General features: G+C 48.4%; 1 protein-coding gene across 1 annotated transcript in view; it reads left to right on the top strand.

Annotated features, from left to right (window-relative positions):
* The window catches only part of Prdm15 (PR/SET domain 15), an 80721-nt gene that overhangs the window by 16059 nt on the left and 49134 nt on the right, over window positions 1-15528 (top strand). Inside the window, 5 exon segments of the mRNA XM_052741345.1 lie at window positions 789-834; window positions 1439-1532; window positions 3097-3250; window positions 4891-5143; window positions 10795-10896. Of these exon segments, the coding sequence (XP_052597305.1) occupies window positions 789-834; window positions 1439-1532; window positions 3097-3250; window positions 4891-5143; window positions 10795-10896 (649 nt within the window).

The following is a 15528-nucleotide window of genomic DNA, read 5'->3' as shown; positions in this document are numbered from 1 at the left end:
GAACCCACCGTGCTGTGTGTCAGACACTACTTTTTACCCACTCGGAATGATGAGGACATTGCACTAGTTAGATGCTGAAGGACAGATTGCAGTAGAAATGACTGTCTGCAAGGAATTCACAGCCTGGAGAGGGCAGAGAATCAGTGGCAGTAAGAAAAGTTCTTCTAAAATACAGTGTATATTTTATAAATGGCAGCTTCTGCGAAGTAGCGGAGATCTGAGTTCATGAAGGCCCCCTTGTCAATGAGGGCATTCAAATCCATTGCTCTTCCTAAGAAACAGTATTACTGTAGGTGAGAACATGTTTAAAGTTAAAAATAGGGATTCCAGTAGTTGTTCTCTTGAAAGCACTGTGTTACATCCCTGCACAGGATCAAGGAACCTTAGAAGAAATTATCTCTAAAAACTGCTAGTGGGCTGAAGAGATGGCTCAGTCAATTAAGTGCTTTCCAGGCAAGCACGAGGGCCTGAGTTCGAATCCCCAGTACCCACATTTTAAAACCTGGGCTTGTGGTGTGTACTTGTAATTCCTGCACTAGGAAGGCAGAGACAGAATCCCTGATGCTCCCTGGCCATCCACTTAGCCTAATTGGCAAACTCCAGATCCCAGAGAAAGTCCCTGTCTTGGAGAACTAGCTGGATGGCTCCAGAAGATTGACACCTAAGGGTGACTGCCCTTCACACACATGCACACATAGGTGTGTGTGCACCTATACACACAGGAAAGCCCACACATAAACTATGTTGTAAAAGCTCACTGTTAATGGGTCTCTCTTATATCTTGACAGGTGTCAGCAATGGCTGAAGATGGCAGTGAGGAGATCATGTTTATCTGTAAGTGACCCATAGGCCTCTCTGTGGCTAGTGTGATGTCATAGAACACAGATGGGATTGACACTGTCTGTCTAGGCAAAGCTACATCCACATTTTGTTTGTATAGCACAGACGTGCACCTTTTTTGAATCTGTAATTTGCTGTATTGCTCTGAGAGCCTGGGTATTACCTGTCTGCTACAGAGCTGTAGCCTCAGGCCACTTCTCTTCAGGACTCCATTAGGGGCACAAGACTGGGTGACCTTTAACTCAGAAAGTCACCTAAGGTTTAGAAAAGAGTGAAGGGTATGAGATTTAGGGTAATGGGTTAGTACTATCCTGGATCCTGATCTTCCTAACCATAGAGTTGATGTGTGGGGTTTGAAAGTGTCATAGACTGGTGCTCTTGGGAAGGGGTTCTTGATTGGCATTCTGTGCTTCAGGAGCACTAAGAGGTGACTTTTGTGGCCAGGCCTCCTGTATCTGCTGTACCCTTGCTTGTCTTTGTGTTAGCACACAAGTCTCATGAACTCCGTGGCACTAGGGTCTCCTTTTCCAGGGTTGTGGTCTTTGGGTTTCTCTTTCCCTGGACATTGTCCCCTCTGACATTCAGCATCTGTTTACAGGGTGTGAAGACTGTAGCCAGTACCACGACTCAGAGTGTCCTGAACTGGGACCTGTGGTTATGGTCAAGGACTCCTTTGTCCTGAGCAGGGCAAGGTGAGTGAGTGCCTACGCTTCCACAGTAATCCTGTCTATGAAGAAGGGCTCTCTGCCTGTCTACTGTGGCCAGAGTGCAAAGGCCCCAAGTGTCTACAGGTAGAAGGAGGTTTGAGAGGCAAAGTGAGAGACTGTGTGTGTTGGGGGGTGGTCCATCCCCCAGGGAGCTGGACACACTCCTCCTGGGATGAGTCCTAACAGTTTCAAAGCATGAGGGTATGTTTCCTTGGTGTAGTCAGGGACCTCGGGATCTGGGCTGTGCCAGCCTGGACTTTATTAATTTATGAATTGAGCAAAAGTGGCCAAACTCACCAGGTAGTGGTAGTGTACATCTTTAATCTCAGTACTCAAGAGGCAGAGGCAGGAGGATCACTGTGAGTTCAAGGCCAGCCTGGTCTACAGAATGAGTTCTAGGACAGTAAGGGCTGGTATACAGAGAAACACTGTTTTTTTGGGGGAGGGGGCAAACTATAGGTTTGCCTGTTGGGTTTCATCTGTATTCTGAATCTAGGCCTCTGTGAACAGGTATGCACTGTGGACAAAATGGGCTAGGGTTAGAGTTCTGGACAAGTAGTCCAGGGAACAAGTCAAGTTGTAGCTAACAAGAAAAACAAACCTTGCAGATGTACTGAGGCAGTTTAGTAGCCAGGCATTGCTCTGCAGGCCCATATTTTCCTGTGAGACCCATGCCTTCAGAGATCTAGGGTAAGGGTTCATAAGCTACCAGTAGCTTGAGACATGGAGAACCTAAGTTACCCCTATGAGGCTCTGACGGTTCCTGACTTAGTCTGATGCTAAACTAATAATGCTCAATGTCTTATTATTGTTTCTAGAAATCTCCCAACTGGTACCTACTCCCATTTATTTATCTTTATTTGTGACTTAGGTTTTCAAAATATTTTTGCCCAAAGTAGAGAGCTGATCAGCTCTCCTGTGGGGGTAAGGTGCCAACTGTCCATCAAAATATAGTTGAAGACATTGGGTGCAGAACCAGAGCCCTTGGCCATTGACTCTTCCTTCTTAGCCCAGCATCTGCTCATCCCCAGGGGGGATGGTCCACCTCTGCTTCTAGACATGTCTCCCACTGGCCCAAGCTTCATCCATCCTCAGGTCCCAGCTCTGTGACTTCCTTTTGCAGCATTTTCTTTGACTTTATAGTCTGGCTAATAAAGCCACATACTCAATGAAGCTGGTCCACCCCACCCAGACCAGAGCCCTTTTGCTGGTCTCCAGCCTATACAAAACACTTTACCATGCTCCTTCTCCCTTCGTCCAGGCTTCTCTACAACCTTGAAGGTCATAACCTTCTCTGATTCAGTTCTTGTACCCTAGCCCCCTAGGAACATGGCATCAGCATTGTCTTGTGGGGCTTTAAATGTGTCCCTTAGTACATGGGCTCTGGGTCCTCACAAGCCTAGCCCCAGTCCTATCCCATTTATAGGGAGAGCTTCAGTTCTGCTCCGTGACAAAGTGCATCTTTAGAGCACGATGGGGGCGTGCAGGCATTGCACTGCTCTGACCAGTGGGAAGGGTAGCAGGACCTCTTTGAAATTTCTACTTTCAGGTCCTCCCTCCCCTCTAACCTGGAGATCAGACGCCTGGATGATGGGGCTGAAGGTGTGTTTGCAGTAACCCAGTTAGTCAAGCGTACACAGTTTGGTCCATTCGAGTCCAGGAGGGTCGCCAAGTGGGAGAAGGAATCCGCATTTCCTCTGAAGGTAAAAGCTGCATGGGCCGGGGCTTCATGGCCCCTTCAGAATCGCATGACTCCTGATGGGAGTGGAGTGAGGACTGCTGAGTGGTGATGGTCCGTAAATGCTGAGAAGTCTTTCCTTCACTTCACTGTGTTTACACCTCAGTGTGAGGCGGTGCCTACTAACTTGTAGGTGTTTGGGGAGTGCACTTAAGGACAGACAGGAGGGAGCTGGTGTGAGCCCTCTCCTCCCCCAGCAGGTGCTGTGCCTACAGCATAGCAATGGTCTGTGTAGCTTCCTGTACCAGTGTGGCAGTCTCACTCATATGTGTGAGTTGCAGGAAGCTCTCAGAGACTGAGTGACAGCATGGGGCTTGGCATCTGCACAGAGCACATCTGGCTGAGGGAGAATGGGTATTTCTAACTTAAATATATAACACCAAGAAAAACAAAGTCGATGTCAATTCCAGGGATGGCTGAGCATCTAAAGTGAACCCCAGGAAGCCTCTGAGACTGAGGAGGCTCACACGTGGGACAAACCTCAGAAATAGTTGGGACATAAACAAATGAAGGCTCAGTTGCTTCTCAGCCCTAGGGACAATGTGCTTCTCTTTAAGACCTAAAAGAGGTAGCCACCAGCCTTAAGTGTTGTAGCCCCAGAGTTTGGCACTCTTGGGATTGGGAAAGGCCTAAATCTGAGCCCAGAAAGGCAAGTAGCTTAGTATCTGCCCTCTGTGCGCCCGGGTGATGGGTACACACTGGTGTCAGCACATGGCTGGAGAAAGTCCTTCATGCCTGTTTGATTTCTTTTCACCTCCTCAGTTCCAAAGGATGTTTTCAGGTATCAACTTGTTCTCAGCGCTGAGCACCTGTGTGTCCCAAGGGAAGCCCTGTGCCCCTGAGAGGAGGGTGGAAATGTGCCTTCCACACCCACTAGGGGTCACTGGGCACCTGGTGGCCTCCCAGTTTGCCCCTGCATTTCTGAGGGCCTTACACTTATAGGGATCTGTTCAGGAAAAGCTTGGCAGTGGGGCAGGATCCCTAAGGAAGTAGTCATCATTCCACAGATAGAGAACAGACCCTACACCTGCGCTGACTCAGAGTCACTAAAGGCTTTCTCTGCCCTGCTCTCTAACTCAGAAGCTGTACTGACCTGCAGACCAGGGACAGCTCACCTGGACTGAAGAACTCTGCTGATGCCATGCTTGGAGCAGAACCAGGAGGAGAGTTCCAATGTCTGGATACCAACCTGAGTCATAGGGAGAACTCATGTGTCCCATTCCCAATGAAGCTGGGATTGTTATGTTGGATAGGAGAAGAGCTCAGGGTCTCCATGATGCCTAGAGAGGAGAGCTCAGGGTCCCCTTGATGTCTGCACAGTAGGAAAGCTCAGGGTTCTCTTGATTCCTGAACAGGAGGAGAGCTCAGGGTCCCCTTGATGTCTGCACAGTAGGAACAGCTTAGGTGTCTTAACTCAGGTACTTCAGTGAGTCTTCCTCTTTCCTGTGACCAGCCTGACCCATCTAAGCCTGAGAATCTTTCTCTGATCCCCTGGCTATAGTAAACAGCTTATCAGCAGGTCCTATCAGAAGCAGTGTGGTCTCCCCCATGGTCCCATGCACACTGATAGACTGGTCAGTAACCAGTCTGTGGCCCTCTCCTCAGGTATTCCAGAAAGACGGGCATCCTGTGTGCTTCGACACTTCCAACGAGGATGACTGCAATTGGATGATGCTGGTGCGGCCAGCACTAGAGCCGGGCCACCAGAACCTGACAGCCTACCAGCATGGCAGTGATGTCTATTTCACCACCTCAAGGGATATCCCTGCGGGCACTGAACTTCGTGTGTGGTATGCTGCCTTTTATGCCAAGAAGATGGACAAGCCCATGCTGAAACAGGCCTGCTCTAGCATTCCGGGTACATCCTATTTCTTCACTACAGTTTGGCCCCTTGCCAGAGATGCTAATGTAGGTGCCAGCAGCTGACATGGGAAGGTGGGATGGAACAGTGCTTGTCCCCCATGCCTGGGCCTATGGGGTGACAGACAATGCCTACCCAAATCTTGGGACACTTGCTGGTGAGAGATGGTGCCTCTCTGTCTTTAGGTGGTTTGAGGCCCTTGGGTATAATACAGGTTGGCTCTTGCTCTCGTCTCAGGGCTCCCACAGTGACCTACTCTCCTGATGCTGTGAGGAAGCAGTTTATTCTTATGAGTACAGAGGCCCAGGAACAGGCCAAATCATAGTAAAGGTGAGGCCTCGGACAGGCTGAGTGACAGTATAGAACAGTAGTTCTCAACCTAATGCTGTGACCCTTTAATACAGTTCTTCATGTTGTGACCCCCAACCATAAAATTATTTTCATTGCTACTTCATAATTATAATTTTGCTACTGTTATGAGTCATAATGTAAATATTTGTGTTTGGGGTGGTCTTAGGCAACCCCTGTAAAAGGGTTATTGAACCCCAGCAAAGGGTTTGTGACCCACAGGTTGAGAAATGCTGGTGTAGAAGGTGAGGGTACCAGGCTGAGTGACAGGTAAAGCCCAGGGGCAGGCCAGGTGACAGAGTAGAAGGTGAGACTCGGGGAGGGGGGAGCCCACCTCACAATGCAGAAGGTAAGGGAACTAGGACTGGACAGCAGATCTGGCCACTGTGCTGTCAGTGTGCCAGTGCTGACACTGCACTGGAGAGCAGCTCCTGCCCAAGTCTGGTTCATGCACATATGTGTATGTGTGTGCCCAGGCAAAAGTGTGGTGTGTCTGGACAGATGCCTTGGTGTGTGCATGTGATTGTTTTAAGCTGCAGAGACATGCTCTTGTGTATTAATAGATGCATAGATCCCTTCATGTGTGTGCAGATGCACAAATGTGTGCATTTGTCAGCATGTGTACAATACACAGTGCACATTTTGTTTTCTTATAGATGTATAGGTTTGTATATGTGTTAGAGTGTATGGATCCATGGGAGTGTACATGTGTTAGTATATGTACAGACATGCAGGAGTCTACATGTGTGTACAGATACAGAGGTATGTACCTATGTTAGTATATGTGTAGATTTCTAGGTATGTGCCTGTGTGTGCTCAGATGTACAGATGTGTGCGTATACTTGTCTGTATGTAGAGATAGGTAGGATTGTGCATGTGTATACCTATGCAGAGGGGTGTGTGTGTGTGTGTGTGTGTGTGTATGTGTGTGTGTGTGTGTGTGTCCTGATGCATATGCATTCAAGAAACATAGTTCTGCATGTAGGAATCATCTGAGTGAGCCACCAGGTTCAGGATCTCATGATGGAGAAGCCATCACTGTGTTAACTTGGATCCTGGGCCTCTCCCAGGACAGCAGCCTTGCTCATTGTCACAAAGAGTTTTCATCATCAAAGTGGGATAGTAACTCTGCTTCTGACCCCCAGATATAGTGACCTCTCATGAAAATGGTTTCTTGCTACGCCAAGTATGGTGTGATAGAAAGGCTTCATGGGGCTGTTCCTAACATTTTGCAAAGATCTCACAGGTGGAGGTTCCTAAATGAGAGGGCTCTGGCCTGTCCTATGTTTCTAGTCAGTTGTGGTTTTGATGAATGGAAGAGCCTGGGTGCATGTTTTGGAGCCAGCCTCATAAAGCAGCACACAACAGAGAGCTAAATACAGATACGGCTTCTCCCAGCTCTGGAGCCCAGAAACACTTCACCCTGTCTTGGGACAACTTGTAAGTGGTGCAGGTCACTGGCTACTGTCAACCAGATGGAGTCTTCATGTCTTTCTATCTGTGGAGCATTTGCCTGGCCCTCTCAGGCTGGCTACTGCTGGCATATGCTTCCCTGGGCTTCCCCACTGGCTGTTTAAGTGGCAGCTTCCCTCACACATTGCCTCCTACCTCCCTGGCCACGCATCTGTCCTTTCCCTACACCCCACTCCACAGTACCCACGCAGAACTTGGGCTATATGCTGAATGTATCTCCTCAGCAGAAACCAGGCATTGCAGCCCTCCTTGCCCACATCTCAAAAGCCCACAGAGAGCAAGGCCTCTGAAGAGAGGTGTGAGACATCTAGAAAGGAGTACTAATTGATTCTAGTTCCCTGGTTGGACCTGAGAGGCATGGGCTTTGCATTCTGCTTAGCTCTTGTGTATGCACCAGACAGTTTGCCACCCCAAGGCAGAGTGGGCAAATCTTATGGACATCACTTTGACCTCAGCCTAGGTGGGTGAGACCTCAGTAGCTGTACTGTGGCCCAGGCTTTCTGATGAGCATTGGCCAGGAAGGCTCATTCTCTTCCTGCCCCTTTCATATTTCCTCTAGATGGGCATCTTTGTTACACAAGTCAGTCAGTTTGTAGATCTCTAGAATCAGGTCTGAAATATGGATGGTCTCCAACTTCTGATGGTTTGATTTAATGATTTCTTTCTTTCTTTTTTTCTTTATGATGGCATGAGTGGAAAGCATTTGCTAGAAAAGCTTTACTATAAGCTTTGCTCTTCCCTCAGCCTGTGATGGGTGGTAGGATTCTCTTAAGACTGGGCAGCTGCAGCTCTCAGTGGCCACATGACCACCAGAAGAACAGCCACACTACCTGCTGTCACAGCTGGGGTGCAGCAAGCTTGGTATTTGCACTTAACAGCAGCTTCACCAGGCAGCACTGTGAGTGACATCTGCTTAATGAAAACAGGTTTCAGCCCAGGTGTGGTGGGTGGTGCACACCTTTAATCCGAGCACTCAAGAGGCAGAGGCAGGCAGATGTCTATGAGCTCAATGCCAGCCTGGTCTACAGAGTGAGTTCCAGGACAGCCAGGGCTGGTATATAGAAAAACCCTGTCTCGGAGGACGGGGGGAGGGAGGTGGAGGGGAAGAAAAAGAAAAAAAAGCAAGCAAACAAGCAGGTTTCATCCTGCTGCAGCTGTGACACTCCAAAAAATGGACTTGGATTCTTTGTCCTGCTGTCGACTGCTGTTCTGGGTACATGTTTCCCTGAGCCCACATTAAGTGTGGCTTGCTTTCCTCCCAAGGGCATGAACAGGTGAGTGCAGTGGGGAGCATGGTCAGAATCACCCTTCTAATGAGAAAGACAGAAGGTAACATCTTCTAGTCCCTGGGAAGCCATGTTATGCCCGCAGTCTGGCCACTCTCTCACTCTCTCTGCTTCTGACTTTGTAACTAGTGTTTTCTAACTTTCAAACCAGTTTCCATGCATTCAGTTGAGCTCACCATGTTGAGTGCCCACTTCAGGGGCTCTCGGCAGGTGTATGCAAGTGTGTGATTCCACCACAGACTCCTACAGCGTAGCCTGTCCTCCCCTCCCGATTTCAGATTTCACTGTTGGTGACCCTCTGACCCAAGCTGAGCTGCTGTGTGTCCTGCTGGACTCCTCACAGTTGGTGTGTGCGTGCCCTGCTGTTCCTTGGTTTTGACCTGTGCTCTCACCTGAAACCTTCTTCTCGAGCTGCCAGTGCTGCTGTGGACTCTGTGTCATGTCATTTGGCTGAGACATTTCCCTATGTTTGGAAATGTCAGTTGGCACTTAAGGACTCATCTGCTGGCAATTGGCTGTTGGGTTTTTTCTTAAAAATTCTTAATCTTGTACAGTTACCTTTTGGCAAATCTTGTGTTGTCATGACTGCCTGGTTCTTCCGATGAGAAGTCTTCACTCAGTGCCAGAGCAGCAGGTAGCCAAGCTTAGGGGCCTGTTTGGGGCAGTACAAATTCTCATGGATGATTAGTGTAGGAGCTGGCGGGCCACTTAGATGAGAGGAATCCCAGCTCAGTGTCCCAAGGCCTCCTTTTTGAAAATGACATTTAAGTGTGTAAGTGTTTGTGTGTGTGTGTGTGTGTGTGTGTGTGTGTGTGTGTGTGTGCGCGCGCGCGCACGCGCGCGCACGCGCGTGTGCAATGGCACACATGGATTTGGTTCTTCATCCTGTGGGTCTCGTTGAACTCAGGTCATTGGGGTTGGTGGCAAATGCCTTTTTCTGCTGAGCCCCTGCTGGACCCCACAGGTTCCTTTGTTGAACCCCTTCTTGGGAACCTCTGTATGTTTGGGAACCTGGGTGAGAAATGGGAATTTGGCTCTTGTTTCTGTTTTTTCCCCGATTTCCTGGGAGTCCCTAACCAGCAGATTCCTACCTAGAAAGTGACAAAGATGAGTTCAGACACTGGGTGGGACATTCAGGATGCAGTTCCCACCTGCCACCTTTTTGTGACCTTTTCCTGTCTTTGATTTCAGTCTGACAGGTTCCATATTGCATATGCTTCTTCCCTAGCCATGATGGTCTGCATCCTCATCCCTATTCTTCGTGTTCTTAGCACTAACTTGGGATGCAGACAAATGGGATGTGCTCTTGCCTGGTGCATGGTGGGTATATGCAGATCTGGGAGACTATCTAGACTCAGGCACTTCCTCTGCGTGGCCTCTGGAGTGTTAAGCTACATGGTGATGGGTCTGGATATGACAGGCAGGAATGGTAGCTGTGGGCTGGCTCCACAGACAAACTGGCTAGACCAGATCCCAAGGCATGTTCAGTATAGGTCCCAGGAGAGTGCCTGTGACTTTTTCAAAGTGAGCTCACAGCCCCCATCTGCATTGACAAGATCAGTCTGTGTTTCTTGAGCCCCTGTCCTTGTCCCTCCTCGGGTTCCTGTGTGTCATTATTGGAGGACTAGAGGCACTGTCCAGGTGGCAGCCACCTGCCCCAGATGGGGATTTTTAAAAATTGAACAGTTTTAAAGGTCACTCCTATCCAGGCACCAGGCTTCACTGCCAGACAACAGTTACAAGGTACAACCCAATCACAAAAATCTCCATGGGATATGTTGGGCCAGGGCCACAGCCATTCCAGTCTCAGGAGCACTGTGAGATGGCTGTTGTGGATCTGACCATACCCTGTTATGTGAGCCACTGAAGATTTAAATATGAGTCTCGTGTGTGTGTGTGTGTGTGTGTGTGTGTGTGTGTGTGTGTGTGTGTGTGTGTCTGTGTGTCTGTGTGTCTGTGTGTGTCTGTCTGTGTGTCTGTGTGTGTCTGTGTGTTGTTACAGGTAGAATACAGGTAAAGCATTCTAATCCTAAGCTACATGCCCAGCCCTCCTTTAAAAAAAACAAAAAACAAACCCCAAAACTTTGAGACAGGGCCTCATTAAGTGGCCAGGTTGTCCTTGAACTTGTTCTATGACCAGGGTAGGCTTTGGACTTCTGGTCATCTTGTTCAGCCTACTAAGTAGCTGGTATTACAGGTATGCATAACCAGGCCCAGCTCAAGTATGGGTCCTGAAGGCTTGTTTTTCTCTTAGAGAATATGAAGGACTCTGGTCCCACAGGGCTGGTGACTGGGAGGAAGAGGGCACATTATGCATCTGGTGACAGGGCTGAGCCTGTGGTAGTAACAAGGATATCACATCTGCTCAGTTTCCTCATCTGTAAAATGGGGATGAACTTGGTCAGTGTGTGTGAAACTGAGGACCCTGCCTAGAATGCAAGTGCTCATGAGTCTGTGGGCATCTCCATTCTTGTCATCAATACCTGGGGAGCAGGCCATACTCTGCTGAGGTGGCTAACCCTTATGTCTTGTGTCTTGCAGCTTCAGGCACCCCTGAGCCCAGTGTCCCTGCAGAGCCTGAGCGTGGCCAATGGGTGTGTAAGGTGTGCTCCAGCTCCTTCCTGGAGCTTCAGCTCCTGAACGGTAAGGTAAAAATGGCAAACGGGGGTTACCCAAGGTGGGCAGACTGTTGTGCTGAGCTCTTTCTTTCTTTCTTTCTTTCTTTCTTTCTTTCTTTCTTTCTTTCTTTCTTTCTAGTTTGTTTTAGGGGTTTTTTTGGCTTTTAATTATTTATTTTTATTTTATGTTTTATGTACATTGGGGTTTTGCCTGCATTTATGAGGGTGTCAGATCCCTTAGAAGAAGAGCTACAGACAGTTGTGAGCTGTCATGTCGGTGCTGGGAATTGAACCCAGGTCCTCTGGAAAAGCAGCCTGTGCTCTTAACTGCTGAGCCATCTCTCTAGCCCATGTGCTGAGCTTTTTCATCCATGTTGGCACATGCCTGTGGTTGTCAGGATGTCCCAGGCTTTGTATTGTCTGCCCCATGGCCCACAATGAGCCGCTGCTCAGAGCTCCTCCCCTTGGCCTGACCCTTCCTACTGTCCTGCTGACCAAGCTCTGGATATGGTAGACACAAGCAGGGACCAGAAACCACCATGATTTGCCTCTTGTAGTCTTGCCTAGTTTCTATATCTGACAGTCCTTCCCCTGTCTGTCTTCAGGAATCCCATTACCTCAGGCTCCCTTACTAATTGAAGGTAGCCAGGGAAAAATTGACTCCATCCCCTAGTTAACTAGTTACACTGTGTCCTGGGAGCCTTTCTGTTGGGCAGTAGAGAAAGATGCCAGTCACATAAGCTACAAGGAAGCTAGGTATGAATACTGTGACCTTTATCACATGCAGAACATGCTTGGGGGCCAATCCCCAAGGGGGCATTGGTTTGCAAGTTCAAGGATGTGACAGAGACAGCTGGGTTCTGCTCTTGTAGCCTGAGCAAGTCTGTGATTAATATGTTCTAGAATCTATGAGAAGGTTCTTTCTGGGCAGATTTTAGCAACAGAAAGGCTAATGTGAGCATTTCTGGGAGACAGCTTGGTTACGAGGCAGGGCTTTGTAGCCAGGAGTTTTTTCTGGTCTTGCTGAATCTCTCCCACCCATGTCCCACAGTTGTTTGGTCCCAAATAAACACAAGGAGACTTATAATAATTATGAACTGTAAGGCCTGATGGCTCAGGCTTCTTGCTAGCTAGCTCTTATATCTTAAATTGACCCATTTCTATAAATCTATACTTTGCCCCATGGCTTATGGCTTACTGGTACTTTACATCTTGCTTCTCCTGGTGGCGGCTAGCAGCTTCTCCTCCCTCTGTCTTTCCCCTTCCTCTCTCTAGTTAGAATGTCCCGCCTAACCTTATTCTGCCTCACCATTGACCAAACAGCTTTATTTATCAACCTATCAGAGCAACACATATTCACAGCATACAGAACATCATCACCCATCACGGCTTGTTCATCTCCTAGGGATTGTAGCTGTCCCTATGTTCCTGGGCTATCCTCCTAATCTTGTCCTTAACACTTTTGTCCTCTGCCTGAGGAAAGTCAACTGTGTTCATCACAGATAGGAACAGAGAGCAGCTGCCAGTTTCTTCTTCCTCCTCTTCCTCTTCCTCCTCCTCTTCTTTATATTTATATGTATGAATGTTTTGGCTACATGCATGTCTGTGGACCACATGTGTACAGTGCCTATGGAGGCCAGAAGAGGGCACTAGATCCCCTGGAACTGGAGATACAGAGGGTTGTGAGCTATCATGTAGATGCTGAGACATGAACCTTGGTCTCTGGAAGAGTAACAAGAACTCTTAGCCACTGAGGCATCTCTCCAGCCCCATCTGCTGCTGCTGCCAGCTTTCCTAAGAGTGTCGGGTTTGTAAAAAAACAAATCCCCTAGATGAGGGCAAGGCCCATTTGTGGAAACCACAGGGTGCAGGTACATCACACAAGATATGGTCACTCAGCCCCGATCAAGAAAGGCTATTTGGGACGGGTGGTGGTGGCGCACGCCTTTAATCCCAGCACTCGGGAGGCAGAGGCAGGCGGATCTTTGTGAGTTCAAGGCCAGCCTGGTCTCCAAAGCGAGTTCCAGGAAAAGGCGCAAAGCTACACAGAGAAACCCTGTCTCGAAAAAACAAAACAAAAAAAAAACAAAAAAAAAAGAAAGGCTATTTGGTTTGTTGGGTAATTTTCCTTGGTGACTAGTTTTAGTTGAAGAAAAGCCTCCCTTCACTTTGGTAGTAGAGCTAGGCCAGTGTTTCCAGGTGCCAGCTCAGGTGAGTCCTTTTACCATGTGCTTGCATTGACTCAAGTGAGGCTTACAACAGTCTCTGTACACCATGGTAGCCATTTTCTGGATAAACAGACTGAGGCTGGAGTGAATAGCCCAGCTGTCCAGGCTGAGTGGTTGCACATGCTGAAGCCATGTGCATGCTGCCCAGCCTCTACTACCAGGGAGTCAAGGGGCTCTTCTTTCTGTTGAAACCCTTGTGTGGGTGTCTGGTGGGTAACCTGATAGTTGAGGTGCAAAACTGATCAAAAGAAGAGGAGAATACAGAGCTGGGTCTCTGTGAAACTACGCTGCAGGGCAGAGGTGCCTTTTGTTCCCCACAGACTGGCTTTGAGGACCATCTCAGAGCTAAATGATGTGGCTGTGGTACACAAATCTATGGAGAACAGGCTGTGTTGTGTAATACTTCGTCCAGTAGGAGAATGTTAATCCATGATCCCCCATCTTAGTCACACTGTGCCTGAAGCTGCCTTTTGCAGAGCCTTGTCTGAGAGGCTTACCTCAAGCAGAAAGGCATGGCTTTGTTGTTTAGGTCTAACCTATGGTGTCTGCTCCCTCTGTGGTTGGCTAACTTCCAAACCAGATGAGTCCTTTGAACTTGAACTTATTTCATGCATTTATTTGTGATTGAGCATAGAACATCCATGACTGCAGCCAGGTAAGCATGTGCCTTTTAAAGTCAGGCCCACCACTTAGAGCACCAGGAGACCAACTGAGGTTGTTGGACAGCATGGGAAGCACGGGTTGTTGTTCTTGACCTTTCACCTGATGCTGTCATTTCCTATGTCGCCTTAGGGAACCCTGCTCCTGTCTCAGGAGGCCACTTAGGGGTGTCTGATTAAACATGAAGCAACAGTGAATGTACTGGCCTTGGTGCCCTCCTGGAATTCTCCTCCACTTAAATGCAAAGACAAAGAAAGGGAAAGTGGAGAGAGCGTTGAGCAAGGTTGAAAAGATGCCAGGATGTGTTTGCAGCAGCATTAACCACCAAGCATGCCAGAGAAGCTGAAGCCAGCTGTGGGATACCCAAGAAACATGTCTGCTCATGCAGAGCTTGGGAAGTGTCAGGAGCCTGGGAAGAGAGGACAGGGAAGCACAAACTGGTGGCCTGCTTAAAGCCCTGACCTCCTGGTCTGCCCCAACCCTGTCCTGGCCCCACCCAGCTACATCTCTGCTTCCATCAGCAGAATGATGGGTCCCTTGGGAGAGACTTGAGACTGAGGACCCCAAGGTACATAGCACTGAGGACAGGGACTCGAGGGTCAGATGTTAGAATTTGGGCAGCTTCAGGTTCTTCATTTCTTCTCCTTAGAGTGGTAGAGCTGGCTCAGGACCCAGATAGGGAGGAAGGATTTCTCTGTAGAACTAACCAGGGAGAGCAAGGACCCACCAGTGGGACTGCTCAACCCTTACCATCCTGCAGAGTGAGGCTCTGGATGCTGGAAGAAAGCTGAATGTGAGCAAGAAACCAAACAACTTGTCTGAGGAATCTGAAAACAACCCCCTTCCCCCCCCAAAAAAAAACCCCTCCAAACTGAAGTACCCACTTGGGTGAGAGATGTCAGAATGGCACCGCATCCTTCAGATAAGAACAGGCCACTGCTGAAGAAATCAGAGGACAGTAGATGACTGAAAATGAAACCTATGGTAGCAGATATAAAACTGATGGAAGAGTGTCCAAAAACACTGGAGGAGTTTTTCATACAGAGGAGCATATGGAGGACACAAACAGAAGAGATACAGAAGCTGGAGGATGGTCTAAGACTCTGCAGGTGGCCAGCAGTGTTCCGTAGGGAAAAGGGAAAGGCAGTAAGAATTAGTCAGTGGACTGGGCATGTAGCTCAGTTGATTGCCTAGTATCACAAGCTTTGGATTCTGTCTCCAGCTCCCCAAAACTGAGACATGGTAACACATGCTTGTAATTCCAGTCTTCAAGAGGCAGAGGCAGGTGGATCAGGAGTTCAGAGTTATCCTCAACTACATAGTAAGTTTAAGTGTACCTTGGGTTATACAAGATCCTGTCTCAAAAATAAACCAATAGATAGATAGTCAGCAAGGAAACACTAAAGGATGCAGGCTTACAACTTAGAAGGACCCAACAGGCCACCAGTATGATGAATGCACAGAGATGTACCTGTGCCATTATGGGACCTTATTAGAGGGAAGAAAAAAAAAACTGTTAGAGGGTAAGCCATTAGAAAAAGGGCACTGTTAAGACAGGAAGACAGACTTAGCAATCAGGTTCTTCACTGTCAGGAACCTAGTGAAGATAGTCAACAAATCCAGAAATTACCAAACAGTACCAAAAAATCTAGTGAGGAGAACCCTGGAGTATGCAGGCTGTCCCTGTCAGACCTCTTGATGAAGACATTGCCACCCACACAACACTGGACTCCAGAGCCCACATGCATAGCTTCTGAGATCCCAGCACC

This window comes from Peromyscus californicus, unplaced genomic scaffold, assembly GCF_007827085.1.
Source record: "Peromyscus californicus insignis strain IS unplaced genomic scaffold, ASM782708v3 Scaffold_16__1_contigs__length_79575227, whole genome shotgun sequence".
NCBI lineage: Eukaryota > Metazoa > Chordata > Mammalia > Rodentia > Cricetidae > Peromyscus > Peromyscus californicus.
The sequence above is the reverse complement of the archived record's forward strand: the minus strand, read 5'-3'. Positions and strand labels throughout refer to the sequence as shown.